Below are 26,099 nucleotides of genomic sequence, written 5' to 3' on the forward strand. Positions count from 1 at the left end.
AATCTTTCTGGTCCTCCAGTATTCCTAAAGGGGCTTACCATTAGGGTCAAGAAGGGGTCTGTTCCAGTTACAAAGACAATTCATTCGTTCAATCGTATTTATTGAGAGTTTACTGTGTGCAGTGCAAGCAGGTGATTTATCCAACAGTCCATCGCAAGGTAGCGATAGAGATAGTTCTCAAACAAAGGAAGATTGTGGGAATGCCCGAGATGTTAACTACAGTCAGTGAAACTAGGAGATTTTATTCCCCTATGAATGTTCATTCCATCATTCATTCAATTGTATTGATTGAGCACTAACTGTGTGCAGAGCACTATACTGAGATCTTGGGGGAGTACAATTGAGCAATAAACAGATACATTCCCTGCTCACAGGGAGTTTACAGTCTAGAGGGGGTAGACAGACATTAATATAAATAAATAAATTACAGATATAATAAATTACAGACAGAGCAAATAGATTACAGCTTAGTACAGTGCTCTGCACACAGTAAGCGCTCAATAAATACGATTGACTGACTACTGATCTTCAGATTCTTCATCTCTGAAGTGCACTCAGTGTCCTTTGTGTGTCCCTTCCCCTCTTAGTTCCAAGGGCCAAGCCAGCCTCCCCGTCACCATTCCGGACACCATCACCGAATGGAAGGCCAGTGGCTTCTGCCTGAATGACCAAGTCGGCTTTGGGATTTCCCCAACCACCTCCCTGACTGGCTTCCAGCCCTTCTTCATGAATCTCGTTCTGCCCTATTCAGTGGTTCGAGGGGAAGGGTTCACCCTTAAAGGCAATGTCTTCAACTACCTGGACTACTGCACTCAGGTACTACAGTGGCTTCCTAAGTTACAGCTCCAATGCTGTAGACCAATGGCACAGAATTTCAAAGGACCGGTGCCATCCTTTGGCTTAATCGGAGGATTCATGATGAGCACACAGTAAGAGCTCAATAAATATGATTAACTGACTACAGTGCTCTGCATACAGGAAGTGCTCAATAAATACAATTTATTGGTTGATGGGTTCCCTTAAAAATTCTGTGCCCACCAATGATTTGGATGCATTTGTGTAGAGCCTGGAGAGGAGTGAGAGAGGTAGCCACCATTTTGGTTGAGATGAGTGCTTCACAGCTTGGGATTTCCCAATGCTGTTCAACAAGGGCATCTTCAAGCATGAACAGAATTATTAGGAACCATTTGATTTTCCCTAATAAATGCTTATTCCAATTAATATATTTGCTCTTGAACTTTCAGGTCAGCAGTGTCCTGAGTGCTTCTAATGATTATCAGGCCAAGCCCCTTTCCACAGGGGATGATGATAAGTGTATTTGCACCAAAGAGAAGAAATCCTATGCCTGGTTTATTACCCCCAAAACACTGGGTAAGATCCTCTAAACTGTAAGCTCGTCCTCTAGACTGTAAGCTTGTGGTGGGCATGGAATGTGTCTGTTTATTGTTGTATTGTACCTTCCCAAGCACATTGTACAGTGCTTTACACACAGTAAGTGTTCAATGAATACGATTGAATGAATGAATGAATCCTTGGTCATTCATAATTTCCCTATTCTTTTCTCTGTCATTCTTTGGGCCTTCTGTCAGCCCATAACTCTCCTTTCTCCTTCACCTTTTCTTTTTTTCTTATCACTTATTCATTCAATTGCATTTAATGAGCGCTTTCTTTTTGCAAAGCACAGTACTCAGTGCTTGAGAGAGTACAGTACAACATCAGACACATTCCCTGTTCACAACGAGCTCACAGTCTTATCTGTTCTACTGCTCCTATCACTAACCATACATGTCTAGAAGGAGATCTCTCCCTCAGCCTTACATCAAGCCCTCTCTCATTAATAATAATGATGGTAACTGTTAAGTGCTTACAGACTGCCAAGCAACGTACTAAGTGCTGGGGTAGATGCAGGAAATTCAGGTCGGCCACAGTCTCTGGCCTACATGGGGTGCACAGTCTAAGGAGGAACGGGAACAGCCCTGTTCTCCTTTAGAGTTTTGGGATCACACAGATACTGAGATACCGTGCCAAATTCAGAACTGTCTCACTGAGATCTTTGGAGCACTTCCACTGGCATTTGAGCAGTGCTCTCTGCGGGATGGTCTTGGCATCCAGCTATGTTGTCAGGTGTCAGGCCTACCAACACCCAAGGGCTTAGGACAGCTCTGCACACTGTCAGTGCTCAACAAATACCAATGGCTGATTGATTGATTGATTGACTGGCATGATTTCAGGTACAACAAACCTCACCATCACTGCTGAGACCAAGCCGAACACCGGGGCTTGTGGGAATGAGACACCAAAGCCCATGACTGGACGAAGGGATATTCTCATCAAACCCCTGTTTGTAGAGGTATGCTGGAAAATCACAATTTCTGAGAGACTGATAACCCACAACTACTTGCCTTTCAAATAGTTTCACAAGTCGCTTTAAGAAAAATCATGGCTAATTGGGAACTCTAGTCCCCTGAATATACACCTCAGCTGAACTCACTTTTCTGAGAACGGTGAAATACAACCAAGTTGAGTCAAGATTATCAAACTAAACAACAATGCAGGTTTCATGCAGATCATGGAGGTTAGATAGTTTTGGATCAGGCTATACAAAGGTACTTCTCTCTCCCTTCTCTGGTTTTTGCGAGATTTGGAGGATTGTTGAAACCTTCAGTTTGTAGAGATTTTCATAGACTGACCAGGTTAACCAAAAATCTTTAAAGAAAGAGTCCAGGAAGTAGAGAGCCCCTGAATTCATATGCTGAAGTCTCAGCATCTTTTCTAAACCCGTTTAATAATAGTAATGATGGTATTTGTTAAGTGCTTACTATGTGCCAAGCACTGTTCTAAGTGAGGGGTAGATAATAGGTAGGTAATCAAGTTGTCCCAGGCAGGGGGGCTCACAGTCTTAATCCCCATTTTACAAATGAGGTAACTGAGGCACAGAGAAGTTAAGTGACTTGCCTGAAGTCACACAGCTGACAAGTGGAGAAGCTGGGATTAGAACCCACGACTTCAGACTCCCAAGCCCATGCTCTTTCCACTAAGCCACTCTGCTTCTCATTCTTCTGATTATTATTATAATTATCATTGTGTATGTTAATAATGACGGTATTTGTTAAGAGCTTACTATGTGCCAAGAACTGTTCTAAGCACCTACAAGTGTCAAGCACTGTCCTAACCACTATAGTAAGTACAAGTTAGTCAGGCTAGACACAGACCCTGTCCCACACGTGGCTCGCAGTCTAAGTAGAATGGTGAACTGGTATTGAATCCCCATTTTACAGTTGAGGAAACTGAGGCACAGAGAAGTTAAGTGACTTGCCCAAGATCAAACAGCAGACAAGTGGCGGGATTAGAACCCAAGTCCTCTGACTCCCAGGCCCATGTTCTTTCCACTAGGCCATGCTGCTTCTGATCATGGGGTACTCACTGATTTATTCCCAGAAAGCTTGTGCTTGATGATGATTTATTTAAAAATCAACTAAGGTAGCAATGAAATGTCACTGACTAGGGCCAAAATTATGAAAACACAGATCAAATCGATCCCTGAAAAGTCACATTAGGGTGAGTTAAGGAAGAGACACTAAGGGAGACATTAAGGAAAAGGCCTAAGGAGGGAGTTTGAGTGGTTCAGTCAACTCTTAGCAGGTGGATGAATAGATACGAGATTCTGAAACTCTTGGGGACTTGATTGTTGTTGATTTGTTGCAGTAGTATTATTACTTGGAAAAGCATGTCACAGTCATAGTAAACAGATGTTACTTTCTCTTTCAATCATCAGCCTGAAGGCATTGAAAAAGAGGTGACTCAGGGTTCTCTCATCTGTACGAAAGGTAAATTCATTCCTCCAGATTATCTTCCTCCAAAACAATCGTCTGTTACTAACAGAAGTTATCACTTTTCAAGACTCTCTACCAACTCACTCCACTCTACATATCTGGTCTCTTTTGTTGTTTTTCATTTTTTAAATGGTATTTGTTAAAGGCTTACTGTGTGCCAGGCACCGTACTAAATGCTGAGGTAAATCAAGATGGGGCCTGTCCCATGGCTTACAGTCTACATAGAAGGTATTAGGACTTCACCCTTATTTTACTGGGGACTGAGGCACAGTGAAGTTAGGTGCCTTGCCCCAGGTCACACAGCAGACAAGTGGTGGATTCGGGATTAGAACCCAGGTCCTCTGACTTCCATGCCCGTGATATAATCCACTAGGCACACTACTTCCTTATTTCTCCTAACCCACTATTCCCAGCTCACCCTCTTCATTCCTACCAAGCCAACCTTCTAACTTCTTCATTTTTCACTGTATTTGTTAAGTTCAAACTAACTTAGCATTGTTCAAGCATTGTTCTAAGTGCTGGGGTAGATACAAGCTAATCAAGCCAGATACGTAGAGCCTCTGTTCCACATGGGAATCACGGTCTAAGTTCAAGGGAAAATAGGTATGGAATCCCCATTTTATAGATGAGGAAACTTTGGCCCAGAGAAGTGAAGTGACCTGCCCAAGGTCACACAACAGGTAAGTGGCGGAGCCAGAATTAGAACCCAGATCTTCTAATTCCTAAGCCTTTTCACTACTACTGCTCCCCTACTGAAGAGATTTACATGAGACAATTTTACTTCCCAAGAAGGGAATTGTCTTGCTCTCCCAAGGCCAGATCCTTGAAGTGCCTCCTAAGACTCAGCCATCAGCTACAGGAGGTATTAAATAATAATTATTATTACTATGGTTTTTGTTAAGCACTTACTATTTGCCAGGCACTGTAGTAAGCACTGAGGTGGATACAAGTAAATCGGGTTGGACACAGTCCCTGTCCCACATGGGGCTCATAGTCTTAATCCCCATTTTACAGATGAAGTAACTGAGGCACAGGGAAGTGAAAAGTGACTTGCCCACAGCCACATAGCAGACAAGAGGCGGAGCTGGGATTAGAACCCACGACCTTCTGACTCTCAGGCCCATGCTCTATGCACTATGCCATGCTGCTTTCTTCAAAGGAAGGACAAACCCTTACCCCCTCAGTCACGGATCTTCTCCGAATTCTTGTTGACAGGTTCTCCAAAGTCAGAGCCCCTGGCCTTGAAACTGCCTACAAACCTGGTGGAAGGCTCTTCCAGAGCCTATTTCTCTGTCCTGGGTAAGTGTTTGGAAAGACATGAAGCAAAACTTTCTAGACCTAGAGAAAACAAGGAGCTATGTGTGTATATATATATATATATATATATATATCGGGAGAGAGAGGTGGGAGCCAATAGAAGGGTCTATTCCATTAGTTTCCCCCAGCAACTTTGGTGACTGGCTCTGAAATTTCTCTCCCATTCTGCAGGGGATATCCTGGGCTCAGCCATGCATAACCTGCAGAATCTCCTCCGGATGCCCTACGGCTGTGGAGAGCAAAACATGGTGCTGTTCAGCCCCAACATCTACATCTTGGACTACCTGAATCAGACGCAACAGCTGACGGAGGAGATCAAATCCAAGGCCATTAGCTACCTCTCCCAAGGTAAGTACACTCCCTCTAGACTGTAAGGTCGTCATGGGCAGGGAGTGTGTCTGTTTAGTGTTGTATTGTACTCTCCCAAGTGCTTACTTCAGTGCTCTGCACACAGTATGTGCTCAATAAATACCACTGAATGAAGGACTTGGCAAGATTCTTCCATTCTGTCATCCTGAGGGATTTCCTGAAATCCCTCTGGAAGTAAGCACTTCTCTGCCCTAGTGTCACTTTGTGTATGTGTGTGTGTATGTGTTTATGTGTGAGAGATCTTAACTACCAACTATTCATTCATTCATTCATTCATTTATTCATAGTATTTATGAGCGCTTACTGTTTGCAGAGCACTGTACTAAGCGCTTGGGGCAGACATAAACAGACATATCCCCTGCCCACAATGAGCAATTATTATAACATACCCTCCCAAGTGCTTAGTCCAGTGCTCAGCACACAATGTGTTCAGTCAATACCTCCAATCGGCTGATTGATGGGTATTAGTAATAATGATGGCATTTGTTAAGCACTTACTATGTGCAAAGCACTATTCTAAGCGCCGGGCGGGGGGGGCACAAGGTGATCAGGTTGTCCCATGTGGGGCTCACAGTCTTAATCCCCATTTTACAGATGAGGTAACTGAGGCTCAGAGAATCAAGCAATCAATCAATAGTATTTATTGAGTGCTTACTGTGTGCAGAGCACTGTACTAAGTGCTTGGGAAGTACAAGTTGGCAACATTTAGAGATGGTCCCTACCCAACAGTGGGCTCACAGTCTAGAAGTTAAGTGACTTGCCCAAGGTCACACAGCAGACATGTGGTGGAGGCAGGATTAGAACATATGACTTCTGACTCCCATGCCCATGCTCTTTCCACTGAGCCACGCTGCAGAGGGTACTCCTCTGCATACTAAAGGCTTTTAAATAGTTTAAACCATCAGCTCACTGTACTCTTTATTCTGTTCCAGGATACCAGAAACAGCTGTCGTACAAACACCCAGACGGATCGTACAGTACCTTTGGCACAAAAGATCAGGAAGGAAACTCATGGTAAGAATTGGCAATCCTTTGGGAACCTGGTCTGATGGAATGGGTCAGGTTATAAGCCCACCACTCTTCAGATTCCCGCTGCTTTTTCACTGGAAACAAGTGGAAGTAGTGTGGCCTAATGGAAAGAGCCCAGGCCTGGGAATCAAAGGACCTGGGTTCTAATTCTGGTTCCGCCACTTATCTGCTGTGTGACCTGAGGCAAGTCTCTTCACTTCTTTGTGCCTCAGTTACCTCATCTGTAAATTGGGGATTGAGACTGTGAGCCTATGTGAGGCAGGGACTTGTGTCCATTCTGATTTACTCGTAGCCACCCCAGCACTTAGCACAGTGCCTGGAACATAGTAAGTGCTTAAAAATACCATCATCATCACCATGATTATTATTATTATTCAGCTGAAAAATGAGGATTCAATACCTGCTCTACCTTCGACTTAGACTGTGAACACTGTGTGGGACTGGCTAATCTTGTATCTACCCCAGTGCTTAGTACAGTGCTTGGCAAATAGTAAGCACTTAACCAATATCACAACTATTAAGTGGATACACAAGGCAACAAATTAGAAGGAATAAAGTTGAACCCAAATTTACTCTCCAAAGCAAGTTCATCCTAGGCAAAAATATTGAAGCAGATCTCACATTTAGTCTAAACAGTCTCCCAGAGAAGGGTAAGCATGTTTCTTGATAAGGCATCAAGATGTGTGTGCATGTGTGTATGTGTTTGTGTAGGGAAATGGGCATTAATATAAATAGTAATAATAATAATAACAACATAGTAAGAGCTTAACAAATACCATAATAACAATGACAACTACTATTATTATTGTTGTTATTATGGTATTTGTTAAGCTCTTACTATGTGCCAAGCACTGTTCGAAGCACTGAAGTGGATACAAGCAAATTGGGTTGGACAGGTAATTGAGGCACACAGAAGTGAAGTGATTTGCCCAAGGTCACACAGCAGACTAATGGCAGAGCAGGGATTAGAATCCAAGACCTTCTGACTCCCAAGTCTGTGCTTTTCATTCATTCATTCATTCAATTGTATTTATTGAATGCTTACTGTGTGCAGAGCACTGAACTAAGCGCTTGGGAAGTACAAATCAGCATCATATAGAGACGGTCCCTACCCAACAACAGGCTCACAGTCTAGAAGGGGGAGACAGACAACAAAACAAAACAAGTGTTGCCACTAGGTCATGCTGCTTCCCAAAATAATATATTTATACGGACCCAGCTTGCGAGTGATTTTCTGACTCTTCACCTGGACACTGATTTTTGTCAGGAAGGCTGAAAAAAGCAGCACCCAAGGATTCCTGGGAATGCAAACCCACACCCAATCAGGAATGCACATTTCCTGTTTGGACAAGCAGAATGGAGGGCTGAAATTGGCAAAGAGAAGGATGTAACATTGAAGCAATCACAATCAGCCTCAGAGATGCCCCTTTCTTTGGTTTATGCCTACATTAGTGGCCTAGTAGAAAGAGCACAGGCTTGGGAGTCAGAGGACCTGTGTTCTAATCCTGCCTCCGCTACTTGTCTGCTGCGTGACCTTGGGCTAGTTACTTCCCTTCTCTTGGCCTCAGTTACCTCTTCTATAAAATGGGGATTGAGACTGGGAGACCTATGTGGGACAGGGACTGTGTCCAACATGATTAACTTGTATTACCCCAGTGCTTATAACAGTGCTTGGCACAAAATAAGCAATTAACAAGTAATGTAATAATAATAATTATTATTCCCTGGGTCTCAGTTTCTTCATCTGGAACATCGGGACTCAATACCTGTTATCTCTCCTATTTACAATGTGAGCCCCATGTGGGACCTGATAATCTTGTAACCTCCCCAGTTCAGTACAGTGCTCTGCACATAGTAAGAGCTTAACAAATACCATTAGGATTATTATTACGATTATTATTATTGTTAACCAAAGATATTTCCTCCCATAGAATGAGAGAGGCCACGGAAAGATTACTAATGCTTCCTAGGGATAAAGTATGGGATAAAGTGTAGCTTACATAGTATATAGGCTCTGAACTCAAGTTGTCTTTGCCATGGTGGTGATGGTTTGCACTGAACCATACACAGCCTCTCAGACGGAGACTCTCTACTGCCTGAAGTCCAGGAAATGAAGGAATTAGTTAACTTCCAAATCATGGAACTCAACTTTCCAGGGGTTCTGTTATAGGACCTGGCAGATAGAAGACGGGCCTGAGAGTCAGAAGGACCTAGATTCTAATTCTGCCTCCTCCACTTGTCTGCTATGTGACCTTGGGCAAGTCACTTCACTTCTCTGGGCCTCAGTCACCTCATCTGTCAAATGGGGATTAAAAGTGTGAGACCCATGTGTGATAAGGACTGTGTCCAGCCTGATTTGCTTGTATCAATCCCAGTGCTTAGTACAATGTCAGGCACATAGTAAGCGCTTAACATATACCACCATTATTATCAATCAATCAATCAATCGTATTTATTGAGCGCTTACTATGTGCAGAGCACTGTACTAAGCGCTTGGGAAGTACAAATTGGCAACACATAGAGACAGTCCCTACCCAACAGTGGGCTCACAGTCTAAAAGGGGGAGACAGAGAACAGAACCAAACATACCAACAAAATAAAATAAATAGGATAGAAATGTACAAGTAAAATAAATAAATGAATAAATAAATAGAGTAATAAATATGTACAACCATATATACATATATACAGGTGCTGTGGGGAAGGGAAGGAGGTAAGATGGGGGCATGGAGAGGGGGACGAGGGGGAGAGGAAGGAAGGGGCTCAGTCTGGGAAGGCCTCCTGGAGGAGGTGAGCTCTCAGCAGGGCCTTGAAGGGAGGAAGAGAGCTAGCTTGGCGGAGGGGCAGTGGGAGGGCATTCCAGGCCCGGGGGATGACGTGGGCCGGGGGTCGATGGCGGGACAGGCGAGAACGAGGTACGGTGAGGAGATTAGTGGTGGAGGAGCGGAGGGTGCGGGCTGGGCAGTAGAAGGAGAGAAGGGAGGTGAGGTAGGAGGGGGCGAGGTGATGGAGAGCCTTGAAGCCCAGGGTGAGGAGTTTCTGCCTGATGCGCAGATTGATTGGTAGCCACTGGAGATTTTTGAGGAGGGGAGTAATATGCCCAGAGCGTTTCTGGACAAAGATAATCTGGGCAGCAGCATGAAGTATGGATTGAAGTGGAGAGAGACACGAGGATGGGAGATCAGAGAGAAGGCTAGTGCAGTAGTCCAGATGGGATAGGATGAGAGCTTGAATGAGCAGGGTAGCGGTTTGGATGGAGAGGAAAGGGCGGATCTTGGCGATGTTGCGGAGCTGAGACCGGCAGGTTTTGGTGACGGCTTGGATGTGAGGGGTGAATGAGAGAGCGGAGTCGAGGATGACACCAAGGTTGCGGGCTTGTGAGACGGGAAGGATGGTAGTGCCGTCAACAGAGATGGGAAAGTCAGGGAGAGGACAAGGTTTGGGAGGGAAGACAAGGAGCTCAGTCTTCGACATGTTGAGCTTTAGGTGGCGGGCGGACATCCAGATGGAGATGTCCTGAAGGCAGGAGGAGATGCGAGCCTGGAGGGAGGGGGAGAGAGCAGGGGCAGAGATGTAGATCTGGGTGTCATCAGCGTAGAGATGATAGTTGAAGCCGTGGGAGCGAATGAGGTCACCAAGGGAGTGAGTGTAGATTGAGAACAGAAGGGGACCAAGCACTGAACCTTGGGGAACCCCCACAGTAAGAGGATGGGAGGGGGGAGGAGGAGCCTGCAAAAGAGACTGAGAAAGAACGACCGGAGAGATAAGAGGAGAACCAGGAGAGGACGGAGTCTGTGAAGCCAAGGTCAGATAGCGTGTTGAGGAGAAGGGGGTGGTCCACAGTGTCAAAGGCAGCTGAGAGGTCGAGGAGGATTAGGACAGAATATGAGCCGTTGGATTTGGCAAGCAGGAGGTCATTGGTGACCTTTGAGAGGGCAGTTTCCGTGGAATGAAGGGGACGGAAGCCAGACTGGAGGGGGTCGAGGAGAGAGTTGTTGTTGAGGAATTCTAGGCAGCACGTGTAGACAACTCGTTCAAGGAGTTTGGAAAGGAATGGTAGGAGGGATATGGGACGATAACTAGAAGGTGAGGTGTGGTCAAGAGAGGGTTTTTTTAGGATGGGAGAGACATGGGCATGTTTGAAGGCAGAGGGGAAGGAACCAGTGGAGAGTGAGTGGTTGAAGATGGAAGTTAAGGAGGGGAGAAGGGATGGAGCGATAGATTTCATAAGATGAGAGGGAATGGGTCAGAAGCACAGGTGGCCAGAGTAGCACTTGAGAGGAGGGAGGAGAGTTCCTCTGAGGATACCGCTGGGAAGGATGGGAGAGTAGCAGAGAGTGTTGAGAGCCGGGGGGTTGGAGAAAGGGGGGAAGAGACTTTGGGGAGGTCGGACCTGATGGATTTAATTTTGTTAATGAAGTAGGAGGCCAGATCGTAAGGGGTGAGGGAAGGAGGAGGGGGAGGATATATTATAAGTATATATCCTCTATATTGTAAGCTCCTTGTGCAGTTTGGAGGATTATGGCCCAGTGGAAAGAGAACAGGCCTGGGAGTCCTGTTTTCTATCTGGATTCTAATCCCAGCTCTGCTACTCGTCTACTGTGTGAGCTTGGGCAAGTCACTTAACTCTGTGCTTCAGTTTCCTCATCTGTAAAATGAGGGCTCAGTATCTGATCTCCTTCCTACTTAGATTGTGAGTCCTCGGTGGGATAGAGACTGTCTGACCTGATTATCTTGTATCTTCCCCAGCGACTAGGACAGTAATAATAATGGCATTTATTAAGCACTTACTATGTGCAAAGCACTGTTCTAAGCGCTGGGAAGGTTACAAGGTGATCAGGTTGTCCCATGGGGGGCTCACAGTCATAATCCCCGTTTTACAGATGAGGTAACCGAGGCCCAGAGAAGTTAAGTGACTTGCCCAAAGTCACACAGCTGATAATTGGCAGATCTGGGATTTGAACCCATGACCTCTGACTCCAAAGCCTGTGCTCTTTCCACTGAGCCACGTACTTGATACATAGTATGCGCCTAACCAACACCATTATTACTATGAGAAGGGAACGTGTCTACCAACTCTTTTGGATTGTACTTTCCCAAGTGTTTAGTACAGTGCTCTGTAGACAGTAAATGCTCAATAATGAGGAGCAGCAAGACCTAGTGGATAGAGCATGGGCCTGGGAGTGAGAAGAACCTGGGTTCTAATCCCAGTTCCGCCACTCACTGGCTATGTGACCTTGGGCAAGGCACTTCACTTCTCTGGGCCTCATTTTTCATCTGGAAAATGGGTAGTCCCATGTGGGACAGGAACTCTGCCATTGTGCCACTTAAGAAATACCACAATTAATATTAATTATTATTATTAATAAATACCACCAATTGGTATGTTATTCAGGTTTTAAATCTGAGGATCTTTATGGATCTCATTGACTTTATAACTTCCAGATCTAATGGAAAGTCTCTTTTGCTCCCCTGATGGTTACCTGATTACCTCTTGCAGGCTCACAGCGTTCGTCTATAAGTCGTTTGCCCAAGCTGAGCGCTACATCTACATCGACAAGAACGTTCAATCCCAGACCCTCATCTGGCTCCTGAGCAAACAGATGTCAAACGGTTGCTTCAAAAATACTGGAAAGCTCTTCAACAATGCATTAAAGGTATTTTATTCTCAATTACCCCTGTAACCTCAGAGCGAGGAAAGCCGTCTCAGAACACTGTGGAACTCTTTTACCTACTAGTTTTATCCCGAAGAGTCACCACAAAATCTGGGAAGGCTAAATGGGATTAGATTGTCAGCTCCCTGAAGGCAGGGGATGTTGGGTCTTGAATCTGTTGTTCTCTTCCAAGCTTACTCTACTGCTTGCATGTGATAAATCCCCCGATTGATTGATTGTATTGTTGTATTTTGTGCTCTCAAGCACTGTTACAGTGTTCTTCACATTGTAAATGCTCAGTAAGCATTTGCATTCAATTCAACCTTTGATTGAATGACTGATGGGAAAAATTTTTTTCCAAGTAGCTCACTGATTTATGCTGCCAAAGGAAGGGCCCCAGTACCATAATCCATCATTTCAGAGTAGGAGATATTTCTATTTTCTTTCTTGTCACTGCTGAAGTTCCCCGTGGGCAGGAAGTGTGTGTATCCACTCCATTTTATTGTACTCACCCAAGTATTTAGGACAGTGCTGTGCATGCATTACATGCTCAATACCACTGATTGATTCATCTGGTGTTTTTTTTAATGGTATTTGTTAAGTACACACTATGTGCCAGGAACTGTATTAAGTGCAGAGGTAGATACAAAGTAATCAGGTTGGACACAGTCCCTGTCCCACATGGGGCTCACAGTCTTAATCCCCATTTTACAGATGAGGTGACTAAGGCATAGAGAAGTGAAGTGACTTGTCCAAGGTCACATAGCAGACAAGTGACTGAGCCGGGATTAGTTTCCAAGTCCTCTGAGTCCCACGCTCACACTGTATCCACAAGACCACGCTATTTCACAAGGGAGCATTGATTTTTCTCAAGCGCTGGAATTCAATCCGGCTTCCCTGACTGCCTTCCTCCTGCCTTCCTGAGAGATTTAAGTACTGTGGGGGAGGAATAGGGGTGACAGGCACTGCCTATTGGTTAGAGCAGGGCCCTGGGAGTCAGAAGGATCTGGGTTCTAATCCCGGCTCCACCCCTTACCTGCTGTGTGACCTTGGGCAAATCACTTCCCTTCTCTGGATCTCAGTTCTCTCATCTAGAAAATGGGGATTAAGACCATGAGTCCAAAGGGTGACCGGAATTGTGACCAACCCAATTAGCCTGTCTCTACCTAGCACTTAGAACAGTGCTTGACACACAGTAAGCGCTTAACAAATACCATTATTATTATTATTGTTATTGGAATCCACCCTCACTAGTTTCATGGCTTCCAGCCTGGGGAGAGGACACCCCCAGGGAGCTAATCCCAGCTCTGCCCATTGCCTGCTGGGTGACCTCGAATGAGGCATTTAACTTCTCTGTGCCTCAGTTACCTCATCCTTATAATGTGGATTCAGTACCTGTTCATTCATTCATTCAATCGTATTTACTGAGCACTTACTGCATGCAAGGCACTGTACTAAGCACTAGGGAGAGTACAATATAATGATAAGTAGACACATTCCCTGCCTACAGTGAGCTTACGGTTTCTGAGTAAACTCCAGATTTTCATCTCGGGGGAAACTCCGGCTCCCCATGTGAACAAAATTCCCCCTCCTACTTAGACCGTGGGTCCCACCGGGCCAGGGACTGCGTCCCACCTAACTAACTTGTTCCTCCACCCAACGCTTAGAACCCATAGGAAAAGCTTCCCAAATAACCTTAAAAAAAAAAGTCCTCTCGTCGTCCTCTTCCTCTGAGTCCCAGCTGCTCTCGAATGGCCCCTCCGGAGCCTGGAGCTCTCCATCTGACCTACCGGCCTGCCATCCTACCTCGGAGGCTCACAACTGGCATGGACAGACGTGGCCCAGCTGCTCTCCCTCCTCCAATGGAGACGTGGAAGGGTCGCGGCTGGGACACAGGCAAATCCAGGCCCAGGTGAGCCAAGAGGACTTTTCCCCGCCATTTTACAGATAACCGAAGCGAACCGAACACCAAACATTTCCCTTGAGGAGGAGCTTGAAGGCGTCCCCCTCTAGACCATGGCCTACTAGAAAGAACACAAGCCTGGAAGTCCGAAAGACCTGGGTTCTAATCCCGGCTCTGGCACCTGTCTGCTGTGTGACCTTGGGCGAATCACCTCACTTCTCTGGGTCTCAGTTCCTTCATATAGAAAATGGGGATTAAGAGAATGATACCCATGTGGGACAGGGACTCTGTCCAAAAGTATTTGCTCACATCCTCCCCAGAACTTAGTACAGTGCCTCCCTCTAGACTGTCAGCTCATCGTGGGCAGGGAATGTTTCTGTTTGTTGTTACATTGTACCCTGAAGAGGCGCGACTTTGTGAATAGAGCACCGGCCTGGGAGTCAGAAGGTCACGGGTTCTAATCCTGCCTCTGCCACATGTCTGCTGTGTGGCCTTGGGCAAGTCACCTCACTTCTCTGGGCCTCAGTTACCTCATCTGGAAAATGGGGATTAAGAGTGTGAACCCCATGAGGTACAGGGACTGTGTAACTTGTATCTACCCCAGAACTTAGAACAGTGTTTGGCACTTAGTAAGTGCTTAACAAGTACCAGAAGTTTTATTATTACAGTGCTTTGCACACAGTAAGCTCTTCAATAAATACAATCGAATGAAGGAATGGCACATAATAAGCACTTAATACCACAATTAATATTACTGTTGTGGGCAGGAAAAATGATTGTTATATTGTTTTATTGTACTCTCCCAAGTGCTTAGTACAGTGCTCTGCACACAGCAAGCACTCAATGAATACAATTGAATGAATGAATGAATGCTCTGCACACAGTAAACACTCAATAAATACCATTGACTGACTTACTGACCACTAAAGGAAAGAGCACAACCTGGGAGTCAGAAGATCTGGATTTCAATCCTGGCTCTGCCACTTGCCTGCTCTGTAATTTTGGGCAAGTCACTTAAGTTCCCTGAGCCTCAGTTTCCTTGAAAGAAAAATGGAGGTTCAACACCTGTTCTCCCTCCTACTTGGACCGTGAGCCCCACGTGGGACAGGGGCGGTGTCTGACAAGATTAGCATGCATCTACCCAAACAGTGCTTGGAACACAATCAACACTTAATCAGTACTACTTCTCAATACCATGCTGAGAAGCAACATGGTTTAGTGGATAGAGCCTGGGAGTCAGAAAGACCTGTGTTCTAATCCCGGCTCCGCCACTTGTCTGCTGTGTGACCACGGGCAAGTCACCTGACTTCTCTGTGCCTCAGTTACCTCATCTGGAAAATGGGGGATTCAATCCACGTTTCCCCTCCCCTCTTTGAGCTTCATCTGGGACAGCCATTGTGTCCAACCTGATTACCTTGTATCTACCCCTGTGCTTAGTAGAGTGCTTGGCACTTAAGTAAGAACTCAAGTAATACAATTATTATTATTATCATTATTAACTCCATTCCGCTAATAACTTCCAGAAAGAAATGTAGTTCTGACTGTATCTCTCACGTCTTTCATTTTGCCTTTCTGTTTTTATTCAGGGAGGACTAGATGATCAACTTTCCTTCACAGCTTACATGACTGCTGCTCTACTGGAAGCTGGTCACCCATTATCGGTATGTATCCTGATGGGCTTCTCGTATTAGACTCTCCCAAGCACTTAGTACAGTACTCTGCACATAATGAGCCCTCAGTAAGTATCACTTATGATACGGATGAGGAGGAGGAGGAGGAGGGGCCCAAAAGAGAAGTAGCGTAGCCTAGTGGATAAAGCTTGAGTCAGAGGACCTGGGTTCTAATCTTGTCTCCACCACTTGTCTGCTGTGTGACCTTAGGCAAGTCACTTCACTTCTCTGGGCCTCAGTTCCCTCATCCGTAAAATGTGGATTAAGACTGGGAGCCCTAGGTGGAACAGAGACTGTGTCCAAACCGATTATCTTATAACTACCCCAGTGCTCAGTAGAGTGCCTAGCACATAGTAAGAGCTTAACAAATACCATTAAAAAAACTATCCTGTTGCATAAGAGTTTTGAAAAACTGTCTTACAATTGGCAGCCAGGACCAACTGTTGGGAGTGGAGAGGTTTAAGATTATGCCCACCAAAACCTTAGGGGTTTTGGAGAATCCATCACGATGTCATCAGAAAGCCAAATGCTTTTCTTATACTTCATTACCTCACCTCAAGGTAGACTTCCTCAAAAGTTGGAACTTTCACATTTTGGACAGTTTTCTGAGCTTTAATTGATCTCATCTCCAGTGATGGAATACATATTCAGAAAAACTTGACTGAGCCCCCTCCTCCCAGACTGAGCTCCCCCCTTCCTCTCCCCCTCCTCCCCTTCTGCATCACCCCGCCTTACCTCATTCCCCTCCCCACAGCACCTGTATATATGAATATATGTTTGTACGTATTTATTACTCTATTTTATTTATACATATTTATTCTATTTATTTTATTTTGTTAATCTATTTTGTTTTGTTCTCTGTCTCCCCCTTCTAGACTGTGAGCCCACTGTTGGGTAGGGACCGTCTCTATATGTTGCCAGCTTGTACTTCCCAAGCACTTAGTACAGTGCTCTGCACGCAGTAAGCACTCAATAAATATGATTGAATGAATGAATGAATGAAAAACTCTCCCAAAGGCTTAGCCCAGTGCTTTGCCCACAGTACAGCCCACTGATTGATCGATTGATTGGTCGACATCCATGGAAGATTCCTTCTCTGGGATGAGGGAAGTCCTGTCTGATCCCTTCAGACATGCTGTGGTTGTGGGTGTGTGGTTGTGTGGTTGTGTGGTGGGGGCAATGGCATAGTGGATAGAGCACAGGCCTGGGAGTCAAAAGGTCATGGGTTCTAATCCTAGCTCAGCCACTTGTCTGCTGTGTGACCTTGGGCAAGTCACTGAACTTCTCACTACTTCACTTACCTCGTTTGTAAAATGGGGATCGAGATTGTGAGTCCTACATAGGACAAGGACTGTGTCCAACCCGATTTTCTTGTATCCACCCCAGCTTTTAATACAGTGCCTAGCACATAGTAAGCACTTCACAAATACCATAACTATCCAGCACTTAATACAGTGCCTGTCACAGAGTAAGTGCTTAACAAATGCTATCGTTATTATTATCATCCTGCTGTTGATCCAGAGGAGAGAGCTGTGTTTTAACAAGAATAATGAAAACTGGGTTCCAGCCTGTAGCTGACTAAAGGCTCTGTAGAGTCCCCCAAAATCCGAATACTTGGGCATTATTTTCCATGCCCCAGAGGAAGTGTAAATGGCAGGGTCAGGATTGTACAAATCATTCATTCATTCATTCAATCGTATTAATTGAGCTCACTGAACTAAGTGCTTGGGAGAGTACAGCAAAACAATAAGCAGACACATTCCCTGACTACAATGAGCTTACAGTCTAGAGAGGGAGACAGACAGCACTAGCACTATATTCTATTCTATTTCTCCATGCAGGATGAAATCTCAGAATCAAGGCAAATGTCCCAAGCGCTTAGTACAGTGCTCTACACATAGTAAACGCTCAATAAACATCATTGATGATGATGATGATGATGATGATTCTTCATTCCTTGCAAGGCACCATCATAACCTATTACCAGAGTCCTTCTTATTATTATTTTCATTGTTATTAGCAATTATAAACAACAATAATAATAATCATAATAATACTTACCCCTGTTAAGCTCTTTCTATGCACCCAAGAGTGTTCTAACAGCTGCGGTAGATTTAAGCTAATCAGTTTGGACACAGTCCCTCTCCCTTCTAAGTTGGAAGGAGTAGGATTGAATCGTCATCATCATCATCAATCGTATTTATTGAGCGCTTACTATGTGCAGAGCACTGTACTAAGCGCTTGGGAAGTACAAATTGGCAACACATAGAGACAGTCCCTACCCAACAGTGGGCTCACAGTCTAAAAGGGGGAGACAGAGAACAAAACCAAACATACTAACAAAATAAAATAAATAGGATAGATATGTACAAGTAAAATAAATAAATAAATAGAGTAATAAATATGTACAACCATATATACATATATACAGGTGCTGTGGGGAAGGGAAGGAGGTAAGATGGGGGGATGGAAAGGGGGGTGAGGGGGAGAGGAAGGAAGGGGCTCAGTCTGGGAAGGCCTCCTGGAGGAGGTGAGCTCTCAGAAGGGCCTTGAAGGGAGGAAGAGAGCTAGCTTGGCGGATGGGCAGAGGGAGGGCATTCCAGGCCCGAGGGATGACGTGGGCCGGTGGTCGATGGCGGGACAGGCGAGAGCGAGGTACGGTGAGGAGATTAGCGGCGGAGGAGCGGAGGGTGCGGGCTGGGCAGTAAAAGGAGAGAAGGGAGGTGAGGTAGGAGGGGGCGAGGTGATGGACAGCCTTGAAGCCAAGGGTGAGGAGTTTCTGCCTGATGCGCAGATTGATTGGTAGCCACTGGAGGTTTTTGAGGAGGGGAGTAATATGCCCAGAGAGTTTCTGGACAAAGATAATCCGGGCAGCAGCATGAAGTATGGATTGAAGTGGAGAGAGACACGAGGATGGGAGATCAGAGAGAAGGCTGGTGCAGTAGTCCAGACGGGATAGGATGAGAACTTGAATGAGCAGGGTAGCATTTTGGATGGAGAGGAAAGGGCGGATCTTGGTAATGTTGCGGAGCTGAGACCGGCAGGTTTTGGTGACGGCTTGGATGTGAGGGGTGAATGAGAAAGCGGAGTCGAGGATGACACCAAGGTTGCGGGCTTGTGAGACGGGAAGGATGGAATTCAAATGAATCCTCATTTGACAGATGAGGTAACTGAGTCACAGAAAATAAAATGATTGCCCAAGCTCACATGACAAACAAGTGGCGGAGCTGGGAATAGAACCCAGGTCCTCTGATTCCCACGCCTGTGCTCTTTCCACTAGGGCACGCTGCTTCTTCTGGTGGTAGTACGATCAGAGATTTTCATCTGCTGCAGAGATATAATACTGGCACTGCATTCTGCTACCTAGGCAGTGCCCCATCATTATCATCATCAATCGTACTTATTGAGCACTTACTGTGTGCAGAGCACTGTACTAAGCACTTGGGAAGTACAATTTGGCAACATATAGAGACAGTCCCTACCCAATAGTGGGCTCACAGTCTTTGGAAACAAAATTGCCCTGGGCGTCAGAGGACCAGTGTTCTAATTCTGGCTCCACCAATTACCTGCTGGGTGACCTTGGGCAAGTCACTTCACTTCTCTGGGCCTCAGTTTCTTCACTTATAAAATGGGGAGTCATTACCTGTTCTCTCTCCTCTTTAGTCTGTGAGCCTCATATGGGACAGGGACTGTATCTGACCTGATTACCTTGTATCTAACCCTATGCTTAGGACAGTGCTTGGCACATGAAGGCACTTAACAAATATCACACTTATTATTATTCCTATTTTTTCATAGTTTCCTGCAGTGCAGAAGGGCTTGCAGTGCTTGGAGGCTGCAACTAATCTGGGAGTCAAGTACATTTACGACCAAGCTCTTCTGGCCTACACCTTCAGTTTAGCAGGCAAAGAGGACAAGAGAGACTTCTTCTTAAAGGAGCTAAAGAAAACAGAAAAGAAAGTGGGTGAGTATCTACTGGTGATTTTCTTGTGATAGAGGAAGAGGAGGCTCCTGTGTCTCTTTTCTTCTTTCTTTCTGCCTTGAGACCTCCCCTATCATTTCTACTCATTAAAAAGATTCTGTGGATCCACTTAATTTTAATGAACTTGTCTCATTCACCCCAGCTAGATCCCAGAACAAAGAAATCAGAACTTGGAAATAATTTGGAAAGAATGCAGGTCTGGGAATCAGAGGACCTGGGTTCTAATTCTGGTTCTGCCACTTGCCTGCCGTGGGACCTTGGACAGGTTGCTTCACTTCTCTGTGTCTCAGTTTCTTCAGCTGTAAAATGGGAATTCAATACTGGTTTTTCCCTCCTCCTAAGACTGTGAACCCCATCCTATAGAATGTTAGGGAAGCAGCATGGCCTAGTGGATAGGGCACAGGTCCAGAAGTCAGAAGGACCTGGATTTTAATCCCAGCTCTTCCACTTGTCCGCTGTGTGCCTTTGGGCAAGTCACTTAACTTCTCTGGGCCTCAGTTACCTCATCTGTAAAATGGGGATTAAGATTGTGAACCCCATCTAGGACAGGGACTGTAACCAACCTGATTACTTTGTGTTCACCCTGGAACCTATAACAGTGCCTGACACATAGTAAGCGCTTAACAAAGACCAAACAAACAAACAAAAAAGAATGTAAGTTCCTTGTAGGCAGGTAACTTGTCTACCAACTCTGTTATAGCATATTCTCCCAAATGCTTAACAAAGTGCTCTGCACGTAGTAAGTGATCAGTAAATACCATGGACTGACTGATTGATGTGAGACAGGGACTGTGTCCAACCTGATTACATTGTGCTTGATACATAGTAAGCGCTTAACAAGTACCCCGTTTGAGTTTCGGTTAGCACATTGACCTGAGAGAAGCCGCATGGTGTAGTGGATAATAATAATAACAATAATAATGGTATTTGTTCATTCATTCATTCATTCATTCAATCGTATTTGTTGAGCGCTTACTGTGTGCAGAGCACTGTACTAAGCGCTTGGGAGGTACAAGTCGGCAACATCTAGAGACGGTCCCTACCCAACAGCGGGCTCACAGTCTAGAAGGGGGAGACAGATGACAAAACAAAACATATTAACAAAATAAAATAAATAGAATAAAGATGTACAAATGAAATAGAGTAATAAATCCGTACAAACAAAAATACATGTATACAGATGCTGTGGGGAGGGGAAGGAGGTAAGGCAGGGGGGATGGGGAGTGGGACTTGTTAAGCGCTTACTACGTGCCAAGCACTGTTCTAAGCGCTGGGGTAGATACAGGGTAATCAGGTTGCCCCACGTGGGGCTTACAGTTTTAATCCCCATTTTACAAATGAGGTAACTGAGGCACAGAGAAGTTAAGTGGCTTGCCCAAAGTCACACAGCAGACAAGTGGCACAGCTGGGATTAGAACCCACGTCCTCCGACTCCCAAGCCCGGGCTCTTTCCACTAAGCCACACTGCTTCTCTAGAACACAGGCCTGGGAGTCAGAAGGTCGTGGGTTCTAATCCCAGCTCTGCCACTTGTCTGCTGTCTTACCTTGGGCAAGTCACTTCACTTCTCTATACCTCAGTTACCTCATTTGTAAAATGGGCATTGAGACTGTGAACCCTATGTGGGACAGGGACTGTGTCCAACCCGATTTTCTTGTATCCATCCCAGCACTTAGTACAGTGCCTGGCACCCAGTAAGTGCTTAACAAATGCCACAGTTATTATTATTATTATTACATTTGAGAGTTAAATTAGTAGACGTGTCTTGGGGCCCTTTTCAATCTTCCCTCTTTTCAGGGGGCTCGGTGCATTGGGAGCGAGAAGAGAAGCCATCAGTGGAAGTGCTGCCTTTCTTCTTCCCACGGGCTCCGTCAGCAGAGGTGGAGATTACATCATACATCCTATTGGCCATCCTCTCCAAGCCTTCCCTCACGGCCGAAGATTTGTCGTATGCTTCTCAGATTGTTCAATGGGTGGCCAAGCAGCAGAACGCCTACGGAGGATTCTCCTCCACTCAGGTAATGTCTGCATCCCCCTCTCCCTCTCCTCAACATGCCCAGAGTTATTTTCCCCAGTTCCGAACTAGTCAGAGGACCTGGATGCTAATCTTGGCACTGCCACTTCTTTTTTTAAAATGATATTTGTTGAGCATCTACTATGGGCCAGGCCCTGTACTAAACACGGGGGAAAATACAAGCTAATCGGGTTGGACGCAGTCCGGGGCCCACATGACATTCACAGTCTTAATCCCCATTTTATAGATGAGGGAACTGAGGCACAGAGAAGTGAAGTAACCTGCCCAAGTTCACACAGCAGACAGTGTGGATTAGATACCCATTCTTTCACATATGTTGCATGCCTCATGCGAGACAGCATCCTACCCAATTATCTTGTACCTACCTTGGTGATTGGCACATATTATGCACTTAACAAATATCACAGTTATCATAATTAAGATTTGGTTTTTATCTCTTTCTAGACTATAGGCTCCTTGTAGGCAGGGAACATTTCTACTAACTCTGTTATACTGAACTCTCCCAAACACTTAGTACGGTACTCTGCACACAGTAAGCACTCAAGAAATACCATTAATTGACTGAGCCCATGGAATCAAGTTTCTCCTGGAACCCAATGAGAACCTCTGCTCTGAATTTCAAGATTCTTGAAAATAACTTCTCTTACCGAAAGTGTACATCTGAACGTCTGTCAATCAATCAATCAATCGACTGATGCTATTTGTTGAGTGCTGACTGTTTGGAGAGTACTGTACTAAGCGATCTCTGCCCACAAAGCACTTGCAGTCTACAGAAGATAGAATCATTCAGAACACTGTGCTGCCAGGAGTTTGATCAGAGAGTTGAGTACTCTTTCTCTTTTATTTCCCTGAAATTCAAAAACCTGAAAATCATGGGAAAATAGCTAGGTTTTACTGAGAATTAGAAGTAAAACAGTCTACTTGAAACTAAGTTGAGTAAGACGTCCCAGGATAAAAGGAAGAGGTATAGTGCTTCTAAATGCTATTGGTCTTTCCATAAATTAGCTAAAATTCCTGATAGAACTCCAACTAAGAAGCAGTGTGGCCTAGTGGATACAGCACAGGCCTGGGAGTCCCAACCCTGCCACTTGTCTGTTGTGTGACCTTGGGCAAGTCACTTAAGTTTTCTATGCGTCAGTTACCTCATCTTAAAATGGGGATTAAGACTGTGAGCCCCATGTGGGACTTGGTCTGTGTCTAATCTGTGTCCAGCACTTAGAGCAGCGCCTGGCATTGCAAGCTCTTAACAAATACCATGAAAAAAAAAGAACACCTCACCATTCTACCCTGAGGGAGAAATCTTAGCAGAAAGATTGGTGGTCTAGACTCTGGTTTACAGAGATCTCGTGACTTAAAGACTTTCTCCTTGAAATGGAATCTTTACGGTGTTCCTTCCTTGGTCTTCTGTTATGCCGTGGAGCTGTTTCCGACCCATAGCGACTCCATGGACACACCTCTCCCAGAATGCCCCACCTCCATCTACAATTGTTCTGGTACTGTATTCATAGAGTTTTCTTGGGAACAATACAGAAGCCTTCCTCCCCACAGTTCAACTTGAGTCTCCGCCCTCAACTCTCTCTTATGCCACTGCTGCCCAGGAGAGTTTTGACTTTTAACAGACTGCCTTCCACATACTAGCCCACTGGCCAAGCTAGGGATGGAAGGGTTATGCCTCTGCCTGACCCTCTCTCCCATAGCCAAGACAAGTAGAGTACTGGAAACACTCCAGGTGCAATCCCGAGAGGGGTTCCTCTTTGGACCTCTCCTTCACTGGCCTGGGGGGAATTGTTTCTTTCAGGATACCATCGTGGCTCTCCAAGCCCTGACCCTGTTCCAGAAACTTACCTTCACGAAGGAAGGGCAGAACTCCGTCCGGATCGTCTCGGGGAAACCTTTCGAAAAGGCTTTCCAGGTGGATCACCGTAATCGCCTGTTGCTGCAGCAAAGCGCCCTGCCTTCTCTTCCGGGAGATTACACCGTGGAAGTGACGGGCAACGGCTGTGTCTACGTTCAGGTAGGGAGGCCTGGGCCCCAGAGGCCGGAGCACCAGTCGCAGCTGACCGGCTTCCACCATTCCGCCTGCCCTGGGCATTTCTCAGCTTTTGTTCTGAAGCAAATGATGGTGAAGATGTTTCTCGGATGCTTTTCTGAAATACATGGCAGCAAATTCAGAACACGAGAAGCAGTTCGGCCCAGTGGATAGAGCAGGGGGCTGGGAGACAGAAGGACCTGGGTTCTAAGCCTGGCTCCACCACTTGCCTGCTGTATGAGCTTGGGCAAGTCACTTAACTTCTCTGGGCCTCAGTTACTTCATCTGTAAAATGAGGATTAAAAATGGGAGTCCCTTGTGGGACAGAGACTGAGTCCAACCTGATTAGCTTGTATCTACCCCAGGGTTTAGGAGAGTGCCTGGTATGTAGTAAGCATGTAACAAATACCATTAAGAAAATGTCTGGCACCTAGTAATTGCTTCACAAATATTATTATTACTGTTATCATCATCACCATTATTATCATTATTATCACCACCTAACGTCACCTAGATTGTGAGTCCCATGTGAGACAGACTGTGTTTAGCCTTTTCATTTTCATCTACCCAACACAGTCCTTGGTCCACAGAAAGTTCTTAAAAAATATCATAACTAACTCTGGGAGAATTGGTTTTTGCGGGAGGGAACAGACAGCACTGAAAGGGAAACTACTTTCAAAGGGTCTCAGTATGAAATAGGAGGAAATGAGATTGTTGAATGGATTCTTTAATGATATGCTAACCTCTTCTCCCCCCAGGCCACCCTAAGATACAATGTCATGCAGCCCAAGCAGACCGCAGGGTTTTCTCTGGCTGTGCAAACCCACAATGCTTCTTGCAACAACTTGTTACAGAAAAAATTTGACCTTATGATTTCGGCCAGGTAATCATTCCTTATTTTAAGAAAAAAGAGCTTTGGGGACGCTCAAAAAGTCATCTGATTTGTAAAATGGGGATTAAGACTATGAGCCCCCTTGGGATAACCTGATCACCTTGTGACCTCCCCAGTGCTTAGAACAGTGCTTTGCATATAGTAAGCGATTAATAAATGCCATTATAATAAAAATGATAATTAGATTAGCAACTTGGCCTAGTGGAAAGAGTGAGGACCTGGGAGTTGGTGAACCTGGGTTCTACCCCTAGCTCTGCCACTTGCCTGCTGTGTGACCGTGGGAAAATCACTTTGGCTTCTCTGAGCCTCAGTCTCCTCCTCTGTAAAATGGGACTTCAATACTTGTCCTCCCTTCCACTTAGACTCTGAGCCCCAAATTGAACAGGGGCTCTCTCCGACCTGATTAGCTTATGTCCATCCCAGCACTTAGTACAGTGCTTGGCCCGCAGAAAGCTCTTAATAAATACCAAAATAACAGTATTGAATTGGACTCTTCCAAAAGTTTAAGACAGTGCTCTGCACAGTAATCCTGGCTCTGCCATTGTTGGGTGTGTGACCTCGGGCAAGCCACTTCACTTCTCTGTGTCTCAATTACCTCATCTGTGAAATGGGGATTAAGAGTGTCAAGGACCGTGTCCAATCTGATTTACTTGTACCCACCCTAGTACTGAGTACAGAGCCAAGCTAACTCTCTTCCTCCCTTCAAAGTCCTACTGAGAGCTCACCTCCTCCAGGAGGCCTTCCCAGACTGAGCCCCCTTCTTCCTCTCCCCCTCCTCCCTCTCCCCATTCCCCCGTGCCCCACCTCCTTCCCCTCCCCACAGCACCTGTATATATGTTTGTACATATTTATTACTCTATTTACTTGTACATATTTACTATTCTATTTATTTTATTTTGTTAATATGTTTTGTTTTGTTGTCTGTCTCCCCCTTCTAGACTGTGAGCCTGCCGTTGGGTAGGGACCATCTCTATATGTTGCCAACTTGTACTTCCCAAGCGCTTAGTACAGTGCTCTGCACACAGTAAGCACTCAATAAATACCATTGAATGAATGAATGAATGGAACATAGCACTTAAATGCCATTAGTATTAGTAGTAATAGTAGCAGTAATATTGATTGACCCCTACATCTCTGCTCTTTAGGGGTTAACGCAAAAGCCCTGGACCTATTTTCATTCATTTATTTATTCATTCAATTCATTCAATTGTATTTATTGAGCTCTCACTGTGTGCAGGGCACTGTACTAAGTATTTGGGAGAGTACAATACAACAATAAACAGAAACATTTTCCCTTCAGGACTCAAATACTAGAAACTCAATACTAGAACTAAATCACTAGAAACAAGGAAGAGTTAAAGACCTCATCTGAGATCATCACGTGGGAA

General features: G+C 45.2%; 1 protein-coding gene across 1 annotated transcript in view; it reads left to right on the forward strand.

The window, feature by feature from the left end:
- Positions 1-26,099, forward strand: part of LOC119939565 (ovostatin-like) — a 73,369-nt gene that overhangs the window by 41,017 nt on the left and 6,253 nt on the right. The window contains exons 19-32 of the mRNA XM_038759664.1: positions 588-816; positions 1,245-1,371; positions 2,232-2,350; positions 3,776-3,827; positions 5,049-5,132; positions 5,322-5,498; positions 6,452-6,533; positions 12,049-12,205; positions 13,938-14,114; positions 15,692-15,766; positions 19,574-19,739; positions 21,553-21,773; positions 23,589-23,804; positions 24,578-24,702. Coding sequence (XP_038615592.1) covers positions 588-816; positions 1,245-1,371; positions 2,232-2,350; positions 3,776-3,827; positions 5,049-5,132; positions 5,322-5,498; positions 6,452-6,533; positions 12,049-12,205; positions 13,938-14,114; positions 15,692-15,766; positions 19,574-19,739; positions 21,553-21,773; positions 23,589-23,804; positions 24,578-24,702 — 2,007 coding nt within the window. The remainder of the gene's footprint in view (positions 1-587; positions 817-1,244; positions 1,372-2,231; positions 2,351-3,775; positions 3,828-5,048; positions 5,133-5,321; positions 5,499-6,451; positions 6,534-12,048; positions 12,206-13,937; positions 14,115-15,691; positions 15,767-19,573; positions 19,740-21,552; positions 21,774-23,588; positions 23,805-24,577; positions 24,703-26,099) is intronic.

Source organism: Tachyglossus aculeatus, chromosome 17 (assembly GCF_015852505.1).
Source record: "Tachyglossus aculeatus isolate mTacAcu1 chromosome 17, mTacAcu1.pri, whole genome shotgun sequence".
Lineage (NCBI taxonomy): Eukaryota > Metazoa > Chordata > Mammalia > Monotremata > Tachyglossidae > Tachyglossus > Tachyglossus aculeatus.